Source organism: Ptiloglossa arizonensis, chromosome 6 (assembly GCF_051014685.1).
Source record: "Ptiloglossa arizonensis isolate GNS036 chromosome 6, iyPtiAriz1_principal, whole genome shotgun sequence".
Lineage (NCBI taxonomy): Eukaryota > Metazoa > Arthropoda > Insecta > Hymenoptera > Colletidae > Ptiloglossa > Ptiloglossa arizonensis.
The window spans coordinates 18,933,271-18,950,023 of NC_135053.1; the positions used below are offsets into that span (position 1 = coordinate 18,933,271).

Genomic DNA, 16,753 nt, shown 5'->3' on the forward strand with positions numbered 1-16,753 from the left:
ATCGAGGATAACAAATGTTTAACACACTTTTAAAATTATATTATTCTTGTAGAAAATATAAGTTAGAAAATGAGAAACGTAGTTTCTTCGTACGGCGATATTCACTTAAATTGAAACGAACCGATTTCGCAACAGATTGAACAACCGATTTTAATAACTTTTTAATTACATTAGAATAGAAATAGCTTCCGAATCGATTCCTCGAGCAGTTCTAATGATGAGATGAATCTCCACCACCAGTTGTGAGATTCGAAATTTTGATTCCTGCTTTCTCCCTTTTACTGTACTGTTGTCGTGGTTCCGCAGATATTACATTTGCTTTTGTGCGCACTGTTTCCAAGTGGCAGTACGCGTTTTCGACGTTATTTCATCACGCAACAATGCGTCGTCACGTAGCGGTTATTAAACAATTTTCCAGCGAAGTAGAGATCGCAGTGGACGATCCACCCTTCCTAACCCCCCTCACCTCTCGCTGTGTTTATTTACCGTACGTGCGAATTCGAACAGTTCGCAATTTGGATCGTCGCTTTAATAGCCAAAATGACGAGCTTTTAGTGTCTTTTCTTTCTTTCTTTTTTTTATTTATTTATTTTTTGTTTTTCACCCTCGCGGCGAAAAATTTGCGTACATGTGCGCTTCGAGAGTTTGAAAAATAAAAGGAAAAAAGAAAATATCTATTGAACCGATAATAACAGTCAACGATGAAACGCATCTGTCCATCGTCGATCGATCGACAGGCATACTTTTTGCGGACGATCGGCTGCAGCAAACTTCGTTTCGTTTCGATTGGATCTAGAAACAATGGTTGGTATTTTTTGAGGGAAGTGGTAGGGGGGCGCAGCTCGTTCGAATATTGGTCTATGAACTTTCCAATCTCTGGGAAGGGGGTCGAGGGTAGGACCTCCATCCGTGTTTACGAAACATATTTATACAAAGGGGTTAGGTCGTGAAAGGTGGCTGATGAATCATCGACACTGCGTGCAACGATTAAGGCAATTTACGAATCCCGTGTACGTTTCGAAACGATCGAATCTCGTTCGTCAACCGAGATCCTCGAGTGCGTCGAAACGAAAAATATTTGTACACTGAGACGGCGAGCGGGCATAAATTGCCCCGAATAGCAGATGTTAATGACAAATAACAGCGGGAACCGTTTAACGTTTAATCGCGGGTAACAGCGACCGAGATACCGGACAAACGGACCTACCGTTCCGCGAACGGGTGGGAAAGAGCGGGGGTGGGGGGAGAAGGGTCGGCGGAGGGGGGGGGGGGCTAGAAACAATTACTGGCGCTGGAAGAAAATGAAAAACATTTATTTAAGCCGAGCAACAATGCCGGGCGAAAAGTTGGCGAGCACAAAGCGAGGGGACAAACACAATGAAACGTTGACAAACACTCAGCGTACAGTTATTTGGAAACGAAACGTTCGTGCGCGGGGGATTCCGAAAAAGAAGTAGTGGGAGGCGAACGGGCGGAGATATGGGCGGAGGGGGAGACTCCTCCCACTCCGAGTTCGTATGTATGGAAAGAAATGGGAAATGAAGTCGTCCGAGCCGGCTGTAATTACTGTGCCGCGGGGGGAACACCGTGCGACTTCTTTTTTTTTTTTTTTTTCTTTTCTTTTCTTTCTTTCGTTTTTGCGCCCGTCGAGGACAAATCTTACGAAGCGAGCGGGAACGACCGGTGTTGTAGATCCTCGATCCAGTTCATTAGACGCGTCCCGGGGTAACGGCCGGTCGTTAAACCCCCGAAAAGATACGCGCCGATCGTCGCGGATTAATACACGTGGGTCACCCAGTTTGTTTCGTCGACGAGAAGGAAGTTGAACGAGGAGAAGGAGGAGCAACTACAAACTTTTCATTACGTGTCCTCGACCACCCATCTCACTCCCCCACCATCACTCCGTAGCGTCCTCTACAGCGGGCTCTTAAAGGCATTTCGTTCGCCTTTTTGCCTCTCGCAACTCTCTCTTCTATATCCTCCCCTCCCCTTCACGGTCGTTGGTGTAGTCGTGGCTCGCGCGACGTCTCCGTTCGGTCTCCGTTGTTTTTCGAGGGTGTTACGCGTCGACGACATTGTTCTCAATCTTGGGAATGCTCGCCAATTCTCGCGGATTAACGCCACGAATCGCTCGGTTTGTTTCACGAACAATACTCCACGGCTGATTACACCGTAACGGGACGATGAGTCATCGGGTGAGCGTATACGTATGGTTGGGGGGGGTGGGGGGCGCACGATCGCTATCTGGGTGTAGGTCTGGATTAATTCCAGGGAGAAATGGACTGTGTGTGTTTTTTTTTTATTAACGTCCTGAAATTGAATGTTTTGGAAATACGGCGTGACCGCGTTATTGACTGTCGTGTTGATGTAACGTTGTTACAATATTACGAATAACACGTTAGTGTTGTTAGGAACGTTGCGAAGTAACAAACACACCGTTCAGTCATCAACTGTTCCCATTTTTCACGCCTTTAATTTGAGACAACGCCGGGTGGCGCAACCAACGTGGAAAACTCACAGGCGTGACATTGAGCGCGAGTGATATACAGTAATGTTCGCCTTAAATTTCAATGATCCATCCTCACCATATTCCACTATTCAGTGTCTCGAGCTGAGCCTATCCCGACCTACGAACGAAGACATTGAACGGATATTGCAAGGGTAAGCGGGAATGAAGCACGGTACGCTGAGCGGTGATGATTTAATATTGAAATTTCCACATTGTTCACTTTATCTTTATAATAACGGTGTCAGCAGATTGGCGAGGTTCTCCCGATCGAAATGAGTCCAAACACGGCGTACGTTTGGGAAATTTTATTACTCTTCTATTATTTTTGCTATTTGGAATATTTAAATTCGTTCGTATAGAATTCATCGTCCAATTTGCATCGTGTTTGGACTCATTTTGATCGGGAGAACCTCGTTGATCCATTCGTACCGTTATGATAAAGACAAAACGAAAGAATGAAAATTTCTGATTTCTGTTATTGGATGAATCATCGCAGTGCGTGCGGCGTGCCTTTGAAACGCTCGAGATTCGACCGTCCCTACTCGGCGCACTATTTCTTTTTCGCTTACTTTCACTGGGTTTATTCTCTTTCCTTGTCAGAGGCCTCGAGACCCGGCTCGAGACAATTTCTGGAACAAAATTGCTACCTACTTCGCTATAATAACGCCAACGCTCGATTCACTTAAATTTAACCGAGTAGTACATATACCGTACTTACGTATTTTATTGTTAAACATTATTTATTATTAGTAATAACTGATAATAAAGTAAAGCACTAAAATAATGTCACGATATAAAGTAAAATGGTCGAGTCTATGATATATGATAAAATATGCATTTTACGTATATATGTATGCATGTACGAGTATATTTATAGATGCACAGAAGGATCATCAGAGAATGAAGATGTAGAGGGTTGAGCATACTCGGAGGTTGAATATCCTTTTACCCGTTATCTTTTGAAGGAAAATCGTACCATCGTACAGTATACAATGCAGTGTATGTACGCTGTAATGTAAGCTCGGACGCAGATGGTTAACAACGACCCGATGGATATACGTATTTTGTATAATTTTGTCGAACTACAACCAACCTCGGATAGTATAAACCGCAGATAGTGAAAACGCGGATACGGGCGTCATATTATACTAAATATCGAATTTATCGGTTCGTGTAACGAATTATCTTTTCCACGACATATGATCGTAATAGGACGAGATCTATATAAACAGTTACAGAGAGGAAAATAACATTCTAAACCGCGGTCTACCTACCACTGAAAGTTGTAGTTTTTCCGTAAATTTATGCATAACGATTATTGTGATCGAAAAACTGCTAAATAATTTTCGATAAAAACTTTGTCCAATAATATCGGTGATTATGTTTTGCGTTGCAAATTAATTACATAAATAATATTACACACTCTGTTGACTAGCGTTTTTCTCAATCGACCGTTAATAAAACAATAACCACACGATACACGTGGGTTCATGAATACGTCGATAACCAACTTCCAGTATCGGATGTATATCGAGAGACGGTGATTTTTTTTTTCATATTAAATTAGACGAAATTTGTCTCAGCGCCTATACGATTTTTAACTAAAACGTTTATTTAACGAGGCGTCCATTCGACTACAGATATAAGATTTATGATGTAATCGTAGACAAGAACTCGACTGCAGTGTTCCAGTTGGTGCAAAATGTGTCGATGATTGGGACGTTTACCTTAATTGGTAAATTACGGAACGATGGTGCGGGTCGTGCAATGATACATCGTAGAGTACGTGTGTGCGCGGGTTATAATAGATCACGACACTGGAACACGTGGGTTGATTGATTAATAAGGTCCTCCCCCTATCGCTGCGTGCCGCGAAGAGTGGGGAGGATAGGGAAACAGACCACTCCCGTGTTGGAAAAAATGTGTCACGTTAAATGGCGAGTAGATTAAGAAATGAATATGCATGATCGAAATAAATCATCCGCGGCTGCTTTTTAAAACAGGCCACGTTCCTCCGTCCAGTACCAAACTGATTTTACACGAGACATTATTTATCAATTGACCCTTGGATTGCAAATCGCAGAATCATAGTATTCGACTCTCGTAAGATCGTACGGGGCTCTGGTGAACCGCAATGAAGATCCGAAAAGCGTGGGTGGTCACTGCGGATAAATGGCAAGTTATTTACTACTTATTGCGAGCCACTCGTAATTTATCGTGGGGTCGCTCGTCGTTTGCCGTTTGTTTTTCGCAAATTTGGCGTGGGTCGGTCTAAATTTGGCATGGGTCGCTCTAAACCTGGCGTGGGTCACTTTAAATCTGGTGTGGGTCGCTCTAAATCGAGCGTGCGAAACACTGGAAGTCTTGTCACGGGTCGAACAGAATTTATCCTGGCTCGCCGAAATCTTTGTCGCGAGCCGTTCGATATTTACCGACGTGTCTTTCGCAAATTCGACGTCCGGTCACTTTTGGTTCGACGTGGTTCACTTTCGATTCGACGTGGGTCGCTCCACATTTGCCGTGGGTCGTTCTAAATTTTCCCGCTGGTCGCCCAGAATTTATCGCGGACCCACCGAAATTTTACCGCGCGTCGTCGAAAATTTACCGCGAGTCGCGCGAAATTTAGCGTGGGCCACTCTAAATTTGCCACGGATAGTCGCGCGCAATTTGTCGAGGGGGCCGTTCGAAATTTATCGCAGGTCGCTCGAAATTCATTTTGCGTCTCTCAGAACAACCCGCGATTCCCATTGAATTCCCACGGTTGCGAATTCGTCCTGTGTTCCTGTGGGTCACCCTGTCACGGTTTTGCAAACTTTCGTTGTACATGCACTCGCAGCTGGTAACAATAACGCAGCACAGTACGACGGAGTGCGTGGATCGCGAAACTTGCCGCCAGACTGCGACCCCATCGGTCGTGACCGAGCACAGAAAGCGATCGCGTCGTTTTCGGTTACATCGCGGTAATGGTCGTCGCAGTATTCGCGGAAGAGCGTTCGCTCCCTTTCTCTTTTCTCGCTTCGTACCGAAACGCGCCACGTAATCCCCGCCCCATGGCGGTAGTAAACCACTCCCGTTGTTTCGGGCGAAATTTACGGATCAATGGTATCGTTTTCAGTCGTTACCGAGGGCTATCTCGTCTCTAAGCTTCTCGTTTCGCAAAAATTACACGGTCGGTCTCGTAAAACGCGACCGTCGGCGGGTAGCGTGGGTCGAGGAGAGCAGTGAGGAGGGAGGGGAGGTCCATGGGTAAACGTAACCAAGAATTTAAGCGGCCGGAGCATGCCGCGGAAAATGATATAACCGATCGAGGTACGGGGTGGAAATTAGGTAGGGATAGAATTGTATCGATTCTGGGAAGGAATTTATAGTTGCCTAGATAGCATTTACTTATGACTTTCAAATACAGAATTTCTCGCGAAATCGGTCCGGCGGTTTAAACGCTCGACGGTATATTACGGGTCGAACTTCTTATCCCATAGAAATATCATTTTTCTGGTTTCTCAGTTCCGGACTTGAATGATAGATGCTCTGCGGTTGTATGTATAATTCATCGAAAGTCGATGCCCTTTTTCTCTTACATGTGTACAATTTTCTCTTACCCCCCCCACCGATAAACCAAGATCCCGGACGTTCCGATAGCATACTTTTATTTCGCCGAAACGTATCGCAGTCCGTTTCGACGTAACGGTTCAAGATACATGGAAGGAGGAACAAGCAGAGAACCCGGTAACAGGGGTTTGAGACGCTACACGCGTATCCCGCACGTCGATTCCGTATTTACGCGATTTCCTCGCTCGATTGCGCCCGCGGTTCTTCTTTTTCTTTCTCTCCCATTTAAACAGTGCCGTATTTTTTTTTAATACGCGTTTCCGTCAAAAACGCAACTGCGACACGGTACCTTTCGCAAGTTGCGCGACATTGCACACGGTAATGCAGGAAGCTGTAGGATGAAGGGGGGGGGGGGCATCCAGATCCATTCAGTTTTGTCTATTTTTTTTCCTCCTACGTGAAACCATTTCGATGATCCGACCTAATTCCGTGGAACACTTCGATAACAGATTGAATCATCGATCGACCTACAAAAAAAGGAAGAAAAAAAAAGAAAAATACGACAAAAAAAAAAAACACTCGACGCGTAACGTTGGCTTTTAAAACCCATTAGAGATATTATCTCTGACGCTCCGTTGCGTTGCTGGAAAATGTCTTGCAAGAAGTAACAAGAAACGTTTCGTACTACCCTTTACTGCAGCCTCATTTGCATAAAACGCACCTAATTACGGAATAACACTGCTCGCGGCCGTTTCTCTCCGCAAAGAGCCACACTGCGCGGATGGTTACTCGATGCTCGAGAGTTTTAATATTTCCTGAAAGGAACTTCTAAAAATTAGTGCCACGCGTAAGCAGGTGCCCGGCAGCAGCGCTCCGTACGATCTGCTTACGAATTAGCCGAGCCAGGGCTACCAACAGCCGGCTTGAACGTTAACAGACAAATTGGAGACGCGGAACACCGTCGAATAATAACGTTTGCGTAATGCTATCGGGAGATACGTAGCGGAGGTGCACCGGTACGGGTAGAAAATTGATAAACACGAATACGAGGAGAAGGAGAAGGGAGTAGAGGGGGCTGTTGAGGCAGTGTAGAACACGATCACAGCAACCATATGAAACCGTGAAGTCTGTACCAACTTCCGAGTTGGCCTAATGGTAATGGATACCCTTGCCTCCGGCCAACTTCGCCGAATGGAAAATCTGGATCTTTCGTACACTCGGCGCGCAACTTCTGTCTCTTTCTTAAGCTACGAGCCGGTCATTATTCCTTGCACGAATACAAAGAAGGTAACGAGCAAAAATCCTTGCCGAAACGTGTTCCACGATTCACGATATTGGCTATAAACGAAAAAATCGTTTTTGCCGTTCCACCAGCTTTGTTAATAATAGGTACGTTGTACATCAACTGTAGCGAAATTCCCACTTTCAAGCGACAATTTTCAATAACAATTCCGGTGGAATCATCTGCGTCGTTATTTATGTTTATTCGGTGCGAACGACTGTCCCAAGCGAGTGCAATACCATACAAACGCAGGATCAAATTTCATCCGTTAACGAGAACCGAAAATTTGTATATTTTCCATCCCATCTTCGGGTGAACATTACCGATGAATCGACGAGATATTCCCGATGAAAATGAGTCCAAAGATGACCCAGTTTGGATTAGTTTTAATTATACGCGAAACGAGTCTCGATTCTAAATTTCGCGAAATACGCGCCGTGCCGAACGTAGCCGTGTTTGAACTCACATTCATCAGAAAAACCACGCCGATTCATTGAGAATACTGTCCTAAGGGTATAATGGAAAGTATAACAATTTTTATTCCGCGACGACAATGTTGGAACGACGCGTACGCGCAGCCACCGGGTGCGTGTAATGCGAGACTCGAGCGCTGTTGCGCTGTCTCGCTCCCTCTCGTTACATTATTCCGTTCGGGATAAAAATTGGGCGCGCACACTGCTCTCGAGCGATTTGTAGTTCAGAACTTGTCACTTGAAAACGGAATGTACTCTGCTGTCTTTCATTCCTGATTTGCAAAGCTTTTAATCGGCAAAACGAGAGATGGAGACAATTCTTATTTAGGTAGAAATTTCGTATAACGAACAAAAGATTTTCGATCCGTTATTTCTTCAATAATAATTACAAGCTGAATTATACAATTAGGTATATTACGCGCCGAACAGATACATGTAAACTTCTTCGAATAAACGGTTATATTGTATTTATATCTATTCACTGAAACGCGGCAATATTGTTTCCATATAATCCAACAAAATATCGCATTAATTATTTTTACTCGTGCATAACGATTATCGAAGAAATAAAATTGATAAAAATTCATTGGAAAATCTCTCCGGCCAGTGTTTAACGACCGGAATGCGAATAAATGTGCGCATATGAATTCTTCATTCGTTTAAACGTTAAACGTTAAATTATTTACACATTAAGACCGCGTTTTTGAATATTGGATACGCGGTATCTACCTTCCGTACAATTACGCGATGTTACACCGTGTGACGATGAACAGATATATTCTTCTTTTTCTCTTACAATTATTATTATTATTATTTGGTTGCGAGCGACGCGAGATTCTAGCGAACGACAAATGGGCACGGTTGCTCGTGCATTTTCGTATTGATTAATTTACCAGCGTGGTCAGGAAACGTTAAAGCGCGTTAAAAAAAAAAAATCCGCGATGAAACGCTGCGCCGTTCCGGGGGAATATTTTCGCAGAGTTGATTGCGGGTCACCGATCGTTTCGAAAGCGATTTACAGGTGTAATGGTGGTTCTCCCTCCACGTTACGGCGGTTCGTGAAAACCACTCAAATATTACGAGTCAAGCGAATCGCGGGAGCTCGTTTCGTCGGATCGGGTTTATTGTTTTCAACAAGCTCGGGGCCGTTTGTACCGTTCATTACCAAGCGATGTACGTAAATTCTCGCCCGGTGATGTTGTTTACGTTTTTCGAGAGTCCACTCGAACGAACGAACGAACGAACGACGAACGAAGAACGAACGAACGAACGAACGAACGAACGAACGAACGAACGTCCCCTTCCAGCGTCCCCCAGTACCTTCTCTCTCTCTCCTCTCCTCTCCTCTCCCCTCCTCTTCCCTTCCCTTCCCTCCCTCACCCCTTTCACCCTTTCACCCTTTCTCCCTCCACCGTCCTCCTGTCCTCGCTCTTTACCTCCCTCGCCCCCTCCAACCCCACCCGTTCTTCCTCGTAACGTCGACCGGTTCGACGGTAGAGGGCGTTGCTCCAGTTCCCTTTTGTAACGGTAATTCGTTTCAATAAATTGATAATAAGTTTTGATCCCCTCCGGTTTATGGAAATTTCCGGATTCGCGCACCCGGTTGTTATTGTGTTGTCCCCTCCTCCTTCCTCCTCGACTCACTACTCGTAGAGTTACTCCGATGATTTATTAAACGGTCCGTTCGAGAATTTACAACCGATACAGCAACCGGGTTGCGTATCAGTGAGGCCGTAAATTGTAATTTGAACGCGAGAACGATTTTCCCCATCTACTCGTCCCAGACCTCCGCAAAGTGTTATGCTAATTAGCCTCGGTCCCTTGTTAACAATTCCATTCGAATTCCGTAGACACGGCGTGTCGGGGTTTCATTAAAACGCTTCAATTTCAACGTAAACGTTTAATTTTATTTCACGCGAGCGCGTAACCGTGCACCGTGGAATCGCGCTACTGGTCCTCCCGCCCCTTTATCTCATCACCCTCCTCGGCCGGAACGAATCGAAGGAGGCTGGAATATTTCTTTTTTTTTTTGCCGAAGAATACACAGATGGAACGCTTTCTTATTTTCCCCTCGATTGTTGGTATTTGTGTTGATTATTGCTTATAATCATTACAGAGTCCATAACAAAGATTCTACCCAATCGTGAATTGGGTTTCACATGATTTAGAAATAAATGAATTCATTATTCTTACGAAATAATTACTCTCGTCAATATGATCTTTCCTTCTCTACTAAAATTTTCTTCTTTCCTATTGAACGTTTCATTTTTCGCCAATTTTTTTCTCCTTTTCTTGATTTGATTTTTTGCATCAGAAATCCACGATTCTGTTTGTATTTGTCGTTTTTATGAACTTCCAAACTGGGTTTCACTCTTCGTCGATGATTTCTGTAGCGTGTACGAAATCTACCGCCCGGAAGGCAATATTTCAAGACTTGAATACAAAAACAATATGCTTCGTCTTATGTTTTCCTTGTGGGTTCTTTTTTTCTCTTCGTACGGAATATTTACCGCTGGTCCCTTGACAAATTTCGCGTTCCACTCTGGGGAGAGGGAACGGAGATTCCATTTAACCGCGGATAAGCGAATTTCCGGGCAATTCGGTTTCCGGAGCCGGCGAAATAAATTCGTTTGGCCTGGGAAAATGAAATCCTCGGCCCTGTTTTCGCCTAACGAGCAGCCGGACGAAAATTTTCCCGATGGAACTGTTACTACTTATTTTATTTTATTCGATATTAATACGCGTGGCCTGATTTGTTATTCAAAACCATACATTTTAATATCATCTTCGAAGAGAGGATATATTTGAACAATGAATTGATCATTTTCGACCACAACCTGGCGGCCACCCTCGGAATTATAAAGTATAATATGTTTTTTCGTATACCATACGAACAACAATAAATCACATTAATTATTTCCAATACCACCGAACCGATTCAAATCTTTTTTTTTTATATACACTTCAGTACAAAGTGTACCATCTATAGTACATTTTTTGTAAGTCGACTTTTTTCAAAACCTTCGTTAATTTCGTTTTTTTTTTTTTTTTTAATGGAAAAATAATTTCTTATAACGTACTTCAATGGACCCATGAATCCGGAAAATTAAAGTCTATTCCGAAAGCAATTGTTTCGGGAAATACTCAATTATCAGAATATTGAAACTGGCTTGTGGTTGTGGTCGAAAACGTTAAATTTACCATTCAAATATTTCGTTTGAGAAACGACCGATATTCTAATTCGCGGTTTTGAACACCCAACAAACGACTTGCGTTATTAATTTGTCATACGAACGAGTATTTACGAACGTGTATTTATTATTCGATATTATTTTCTCTATTTCAATTTTGCCCGACATAGGTGATCAACTACGACAGTCCTAGGGGCGGTGTATCGGTGATCACGGAGAAAGGAGAAGTTACAACCTCGTATCTCTTGGTGCAGCGTGCTCAGCCTGCAGATAGCGGCCAGTATACCTGCCATCCTAGTAACGCTAATACAAAGACTGTCTTGGTGCACGTTCTTAACGGTATGTACGTAAGTTTGCTGGAAGTTTAAATCTGTCTATGGTAGAATTTCTCGCTTTCCCCGCTCTTTTAAAGAACCAGAGTCGGTTCAACATATTTCTTTTTTTTTTCTTCTTTTTTTCATCCGAAGGCTGTTTAAACATTCCCAAGTCGAACATAGAATGTAAAATACCTGGTGCGATGAATCAGTGAGATACGATATAGTATTTTTTAAGTAATTGATAGCGCGAGCTTAATATACGAACAACAAACGATAAATTCTACCTTTTAGTTATTAGGACAATAGGGAAAATTTATTAAAACCGGTAAATCTCCTCTGCCTGTTGTCCCAATAACGCACAGCTTATCAACCGAACGGAGATGAAGCACGCAATAAAGAAATCCGGTCATAGAAAATTTGTAATCGATCAAATACGACGCTTGGGGAAACCGAGTCGCGTCGAAATAAAGTGGTCGCTGAAGGTCACTGTTCCCCCACCATGAATCGATGGTGGGGATACCTAATAATATCGTTATTGTGGGTCCAGATTAACAATGTTCCCGCTTTAATCGTAACATATATTAAGACAAGCCTGAAATTCTGTACAATCGGGCTTTGTTCTGTAAAGCTTTTACTTGCACCAGTAAACAACAAAGGTATTGTTTTGCCTTTGTTTAACGTATTACAGTGTCGTGTTTTAATTTAATATAATTTCGTACTCAGCGATGCACTTCATCATCGAGAATATCTTTTAAAATAAATCATATTACATGTATACAAATGTTCCATTTCTGCGATAGACAAGAAAATTCCGTTACCAAATAAAGCACAATGTTTTGACCGTGCAATTCCTTGAGGTTCTTCTTAGCAGGTTATAACGCAGTATGTATCTTGTCACGCGTTGCCTAAGCCTCGACTGATAGGATGGGATCGAAACGACTCCACCCGCTTCCCCCCTCCCCTCCTCTGTTCTTTTAAAGCGTCGTTTCTGATTGGTCGTAGCAATCAACTGTCTGAAACTTTGTATACTCCGCCTTAAGTCTGCAATAGGTCTTTGAGCGAAGTTGGAAGAAGTTAAATCGCCGATACAGGTTAGGTTGATGCTATTGTTTATCGGACGCAACCTTTTGCCGCGTGGCTCGAAGTTTTACAACAAGTCGAGCATTAACAAGTTTGCATTAATCCAACTGCAGTTACGTACTCAATTACACAAAGTATACATCACATTTCATTCGTCAAAACTGTATCGACTCCGCCCCTAACTCATTAACCTCCCATCGCAGAACCTGAATAGATTAAGAAAGAAAAGGGTTTCCAGCGTGCAAAATATTTCGAAAATTCATCACAATTTAACTCAATCTTTAATCCTACTGCGTTCCACTTTTTAACTGTGCACTGAAGATTTTTTCAGTGCACGGTTCCCGATCCAAGAAACTCGTATTTGTAACTTTCTTATTCGACGAGAGGAGTCAGAAAATACAGGAACTTCGAATTGCATCTGTTACAATAGCTTTAATTATAGAAAGATATAATATCGCGAGAACACGATAGGTCGAAAGAGACTCGAAGAACGCGCTAGACTCGACCCGCCGAGTCTTGGTTCTAGGGTTAACGATCCCAGACACTATTAACTCTTCCACGAACCCGCTACTTCGTACCCCCCATTTCCATTTCCTATTCAGTCTCAAAATCTCGTTAAATTCGCATCGGACGAGAAGTTCTGCCGTATCCGTTCCACGTGTTTTCAATTTTCCCCTCGCGTCGCGGGGTATCATACTTTAAGATTATCCGATACAGTCAAATTAACAAATACTTGCCCCGACGGAAGCGGAGAGTGCGAGGAAAAGAAAGTTCGCTCGGGCGAGGTGAGATTTTGCGAGTTTCTATTAACTGGTCTGCTAATGAATTCTCGTTAAAAACTGCTTCGTTGTCGTAATCGTGTTTCCCTACAAAACTGCCGAGCTTCTCGCTACCGTCGAGCCGAACCCCCACCTCTCGTCCTCACCCCGTTCTCCTCGTCTGTAAAGAAAAAAGCGCGCCAGTATTTCATAACACGCCCGACTCGTGCGTTTCCGCTAGCACCCAGCGCCCCACGACCCCGTTTACAGAACGAATGAATCCGATCGCTCTCTTGGCAGGAGATAACAGTCTTAGCAAAAACCATTCAGTCGAGTGAGAAGAGTAATTAAAGAGATTTCTCAGAGTGCACCGCACCGGGCTACGGCCATTGTTGCACCGCCCAGCAAAACCATGCCGCGAGATAGCCTTGGAAAGTAGAATTCCGGATTAGGGTGTGGGGAAGTATATGTCTGACAGAGAAAGATAAACGTCTATCGGCGTCTGGCGCACGAGGTTTATCATAAAATCGATATACAGGGTGGTCCAGCGACTGTTGCCACCTTAATATCCACGGTGGTACAATCGTTAGGGGAACTCACGCTCGAATTAACTTTGTTTCAAACGACGAACGTTACGTGTTTCGTTTCGATTTAATTTCTTACTCGAACCGTATATTTGTCGTTCGAATTGTCAAAAAAAGAACAGAGTGGTGGCATTGTGAACTGGACTTGCTGGTAGTCTTGTTAATGGAACCCGTAAACAAAGAAGGACTTGGTGTATACAAACCCACGTGATAGCGAGAGGATCCCATTGGTGCGCTGCGTAGCGGACTAGACGCGTGTGCGAATCTAATGCACGCTGGTTTGCGACGCGAAAAGATTTCAACAATAGTTGGAAAGCGGATCGTATAGCTTGCATTAAATATTAGTTGTAAATATTAGAGTCGTTGGAAGGAAATCTGCTATTGAACATAAATATGTTTACGTCGATATAGTGACGTATAAATTCTATTGAATTTTTGTCTGTTCGAGACATTTAATTTCCTTGTGGTTCAGTATTGTCGCAGTCACGTAATTTTGTTTATGCGAAGTCCTTTCACTGGAACTTTTATATTCAATCAAATTAAAAACTGTCTAGAGTACAATTTTGATTAACGTAGATACAAAATTGTACAAATTGGAATAATTGTGATATCGCACCGATCTTTTAATTTTATCATTTTGAAGTACATACACTTGGCCCGGATACGTTAAAAGTAAGATTTTTTAACCATCTCCAAAAAGAGTACTTGCACTCTTAAAAGAGCATGGTTGGTAACCCTAGTGTCAGGGTAGGGGATTCCTGGAAAGAATCGTAACTCAAGGCCACGCCCCTTACCGCGAATCATGTCAGCGTGGATATTGAATTACATTCGATTGTAAGAATCCCAAAAATTGTATAAATTCGTAAAAAGGAGATCAAGTAGCTTTGCAATATCTGCGTGTACAGAATTGCACATTATTTTAAGAATACAATTATCACGCGTGGATATTTTTACAATTGTCCGAAAAATCTTTACAAAAAAAAAAAGAATCTACAATTTCCTTCTAAAATGTAAACACGACTATCATATAACCTATAAGAATATACTCGTCACTATAGAAAGACCCCTTGATAAATTAATTTTTTTTTTTTTCACTTTTATAGTTCCAGTTATTTTAACATTGCATTCGTTACTGGACCGCCCTATATACCCGCTAGATACCAGGGAAACAATTCCAATAAGACGACGGATGCCACGATGGAATTCAATTTGAATTTTAATCATTGATCCGCAGGGGAACATCCAGCAGCCATGCAACACGGTGGTCAACTGAGGCTGGCGAATCTGCCCTTCGTAATGATCTCAACGACTCTGCTGGCTTTCCTGAACCATCGTTATTGAACGAACGCCCCCGCGGGATCACGAGTACACTCATTTTAGACATTCATCGGTAATTTCATTAAAAAAAAGAAAAAAAGAAAAAGAGAACCGACTCGCTATAGAGACGTTAAGAAGACGTATACTGGACGCGTGAAATTGGAAATTTTTGTATAAACGTAACAAACAAACCTGTACGATAGTAATTGTAGAAATGAAATTTTAAATAAGCGCGCGACAGATCGTTATTACAATGGAAACTAGATGATTGTGTGTCTATTTGTAACGCTTTCAGATTAAATTACGTCGTCACTGGTAGCTGCTTTCCGAAAACCGAATAGCCGACAAAGAAACCGTGGTTTGTGGCTAACGAGAAGTCACAACCGTCGTGGAAAGTACACGCGCACGGCGTTGTCGCAGGAAAGAAAGACGCCGGTGAAAAATGGAACGGTAAAGTGATCCTCGCTGCGTTGTAGTTGAAGAAAAAGGGAAAAAAGAAACGAAAAGAAATATGTAGAAACGAGGATCTACGGAAGAAGAAGAAAGAATATGAAAAGATGACGGTGGAATTGGACCAGACTGCGGCACGATCGAGTGCTGAATGTATTATAAGAAAAGTAGTCTGTTGTAACGAATAAAATAAGAGATAACGTTGTACAGGGTGTTCCACAATTGAACGATCAAACGACGGCAATATATTCTATGGATAGAAGTAAGGAAGAAATGTTGTATAAGCGTGTAGATCTACGAGTGCTTTATCAAGAAGTTGTAACGAAAAGTATTTTCATTTAATATTGCGAACTTGGACACTGCGACCATTTTCATCGCTATAAGCCCCAACACCCTTTAAAAATTGAACTTCTGGTTGCAATCGTGAGAAATCTTTAAAAATAATACGTTGTATTCCGAACGACACGGTAATGTTAATAATTCCATTGTCTCACTCTCCAGATACAATATGTTTCATGTAACTTTTTAATAAAGCATCGTTGGTCCCTGTGTTTATTTCTATCTCGTTTCTACTCGTAAAACGTGTTGGAGTAGTTTGATCTTAATTCTAAGACACCCTATATAAAAGAAGCAATCGGTGGTAAGCAAAAAAAAAAAATAAATAATAATAGTTCGTTGAAACGTATCGTTCCATACCAAGACAAGGGAGAGCACCGTTTTATTTGCTATGTTGAAGTTAAAAGACAATACATTGTACTTGCCAAAGGAAATGTACGAATTATCGTTGAGAAGCAAATAAGATTTTTAATCGTTCCGTTATGATGGCATTTACTATACGGTATTATAGGCTACGTTACACTTTAAAGCGGAGGGGATCACAGGGATTTGGTTGGTCTCGTGTGTAGAGGTGAACGCCAGGGGGCGTAAAAATGGTCTTCCACCGCGTAAATTGAGAGTCCGAATTAGAAGTTCCCAAATAAATCTGGATTATCTCTGAATTCGATCTGGATGTCTAGCGAGTCGCAGTTTCTGAATGGAAATAATATATTTCGCGCGGGAAAGGCAAGTAAACACAGGATACGGGTTGTTGACATCGTTCGAGAAAAGCACAGCATCCGTTCTTCGTTTTCTATTCATTCGTTTTGTCTACGAGTATTATGAAACTATCTAAAACGAACGAACCGTTTCTTCGCAAACGTTGAAAACGTATATCAGACTATGTTCGTACTAGAATCGTACGAAA

General features: G+C 42.5%; 1 protein-coding gene across 2 annotated transcripts in view; it reads left to right on the top strand.

Annotated features, from left to right (window-relative positions):
* Window positions 1–16,065, top strand: part of LOC143147916 (neurotrimin) — a 40,421-nt gene extending 24,356 nt beyond the window's left edge. The window contains exons 5-7 of one of the 2 annotated variants that reach the window (XM_076313645.1): window positions 11,175–11,343; window positions 14,978–15,133; window positions 15,356–16,065. In XM_076313645.1, coding sequence (XP_076169760.1) covers window positions 11,175–11,343; window positions 14,978–15,084 — 276 coding nt within the window. In that variant the 3' untranslated portion in view covers window positions 15,085–15,133; window positions 15,356–16,065. The other variant, XM_076313644.1, reaches the window with a different exon arrangement.
* The last annotated feature ends 688 nt before the right edge of the window (window positions 16,066–16,753 follow it).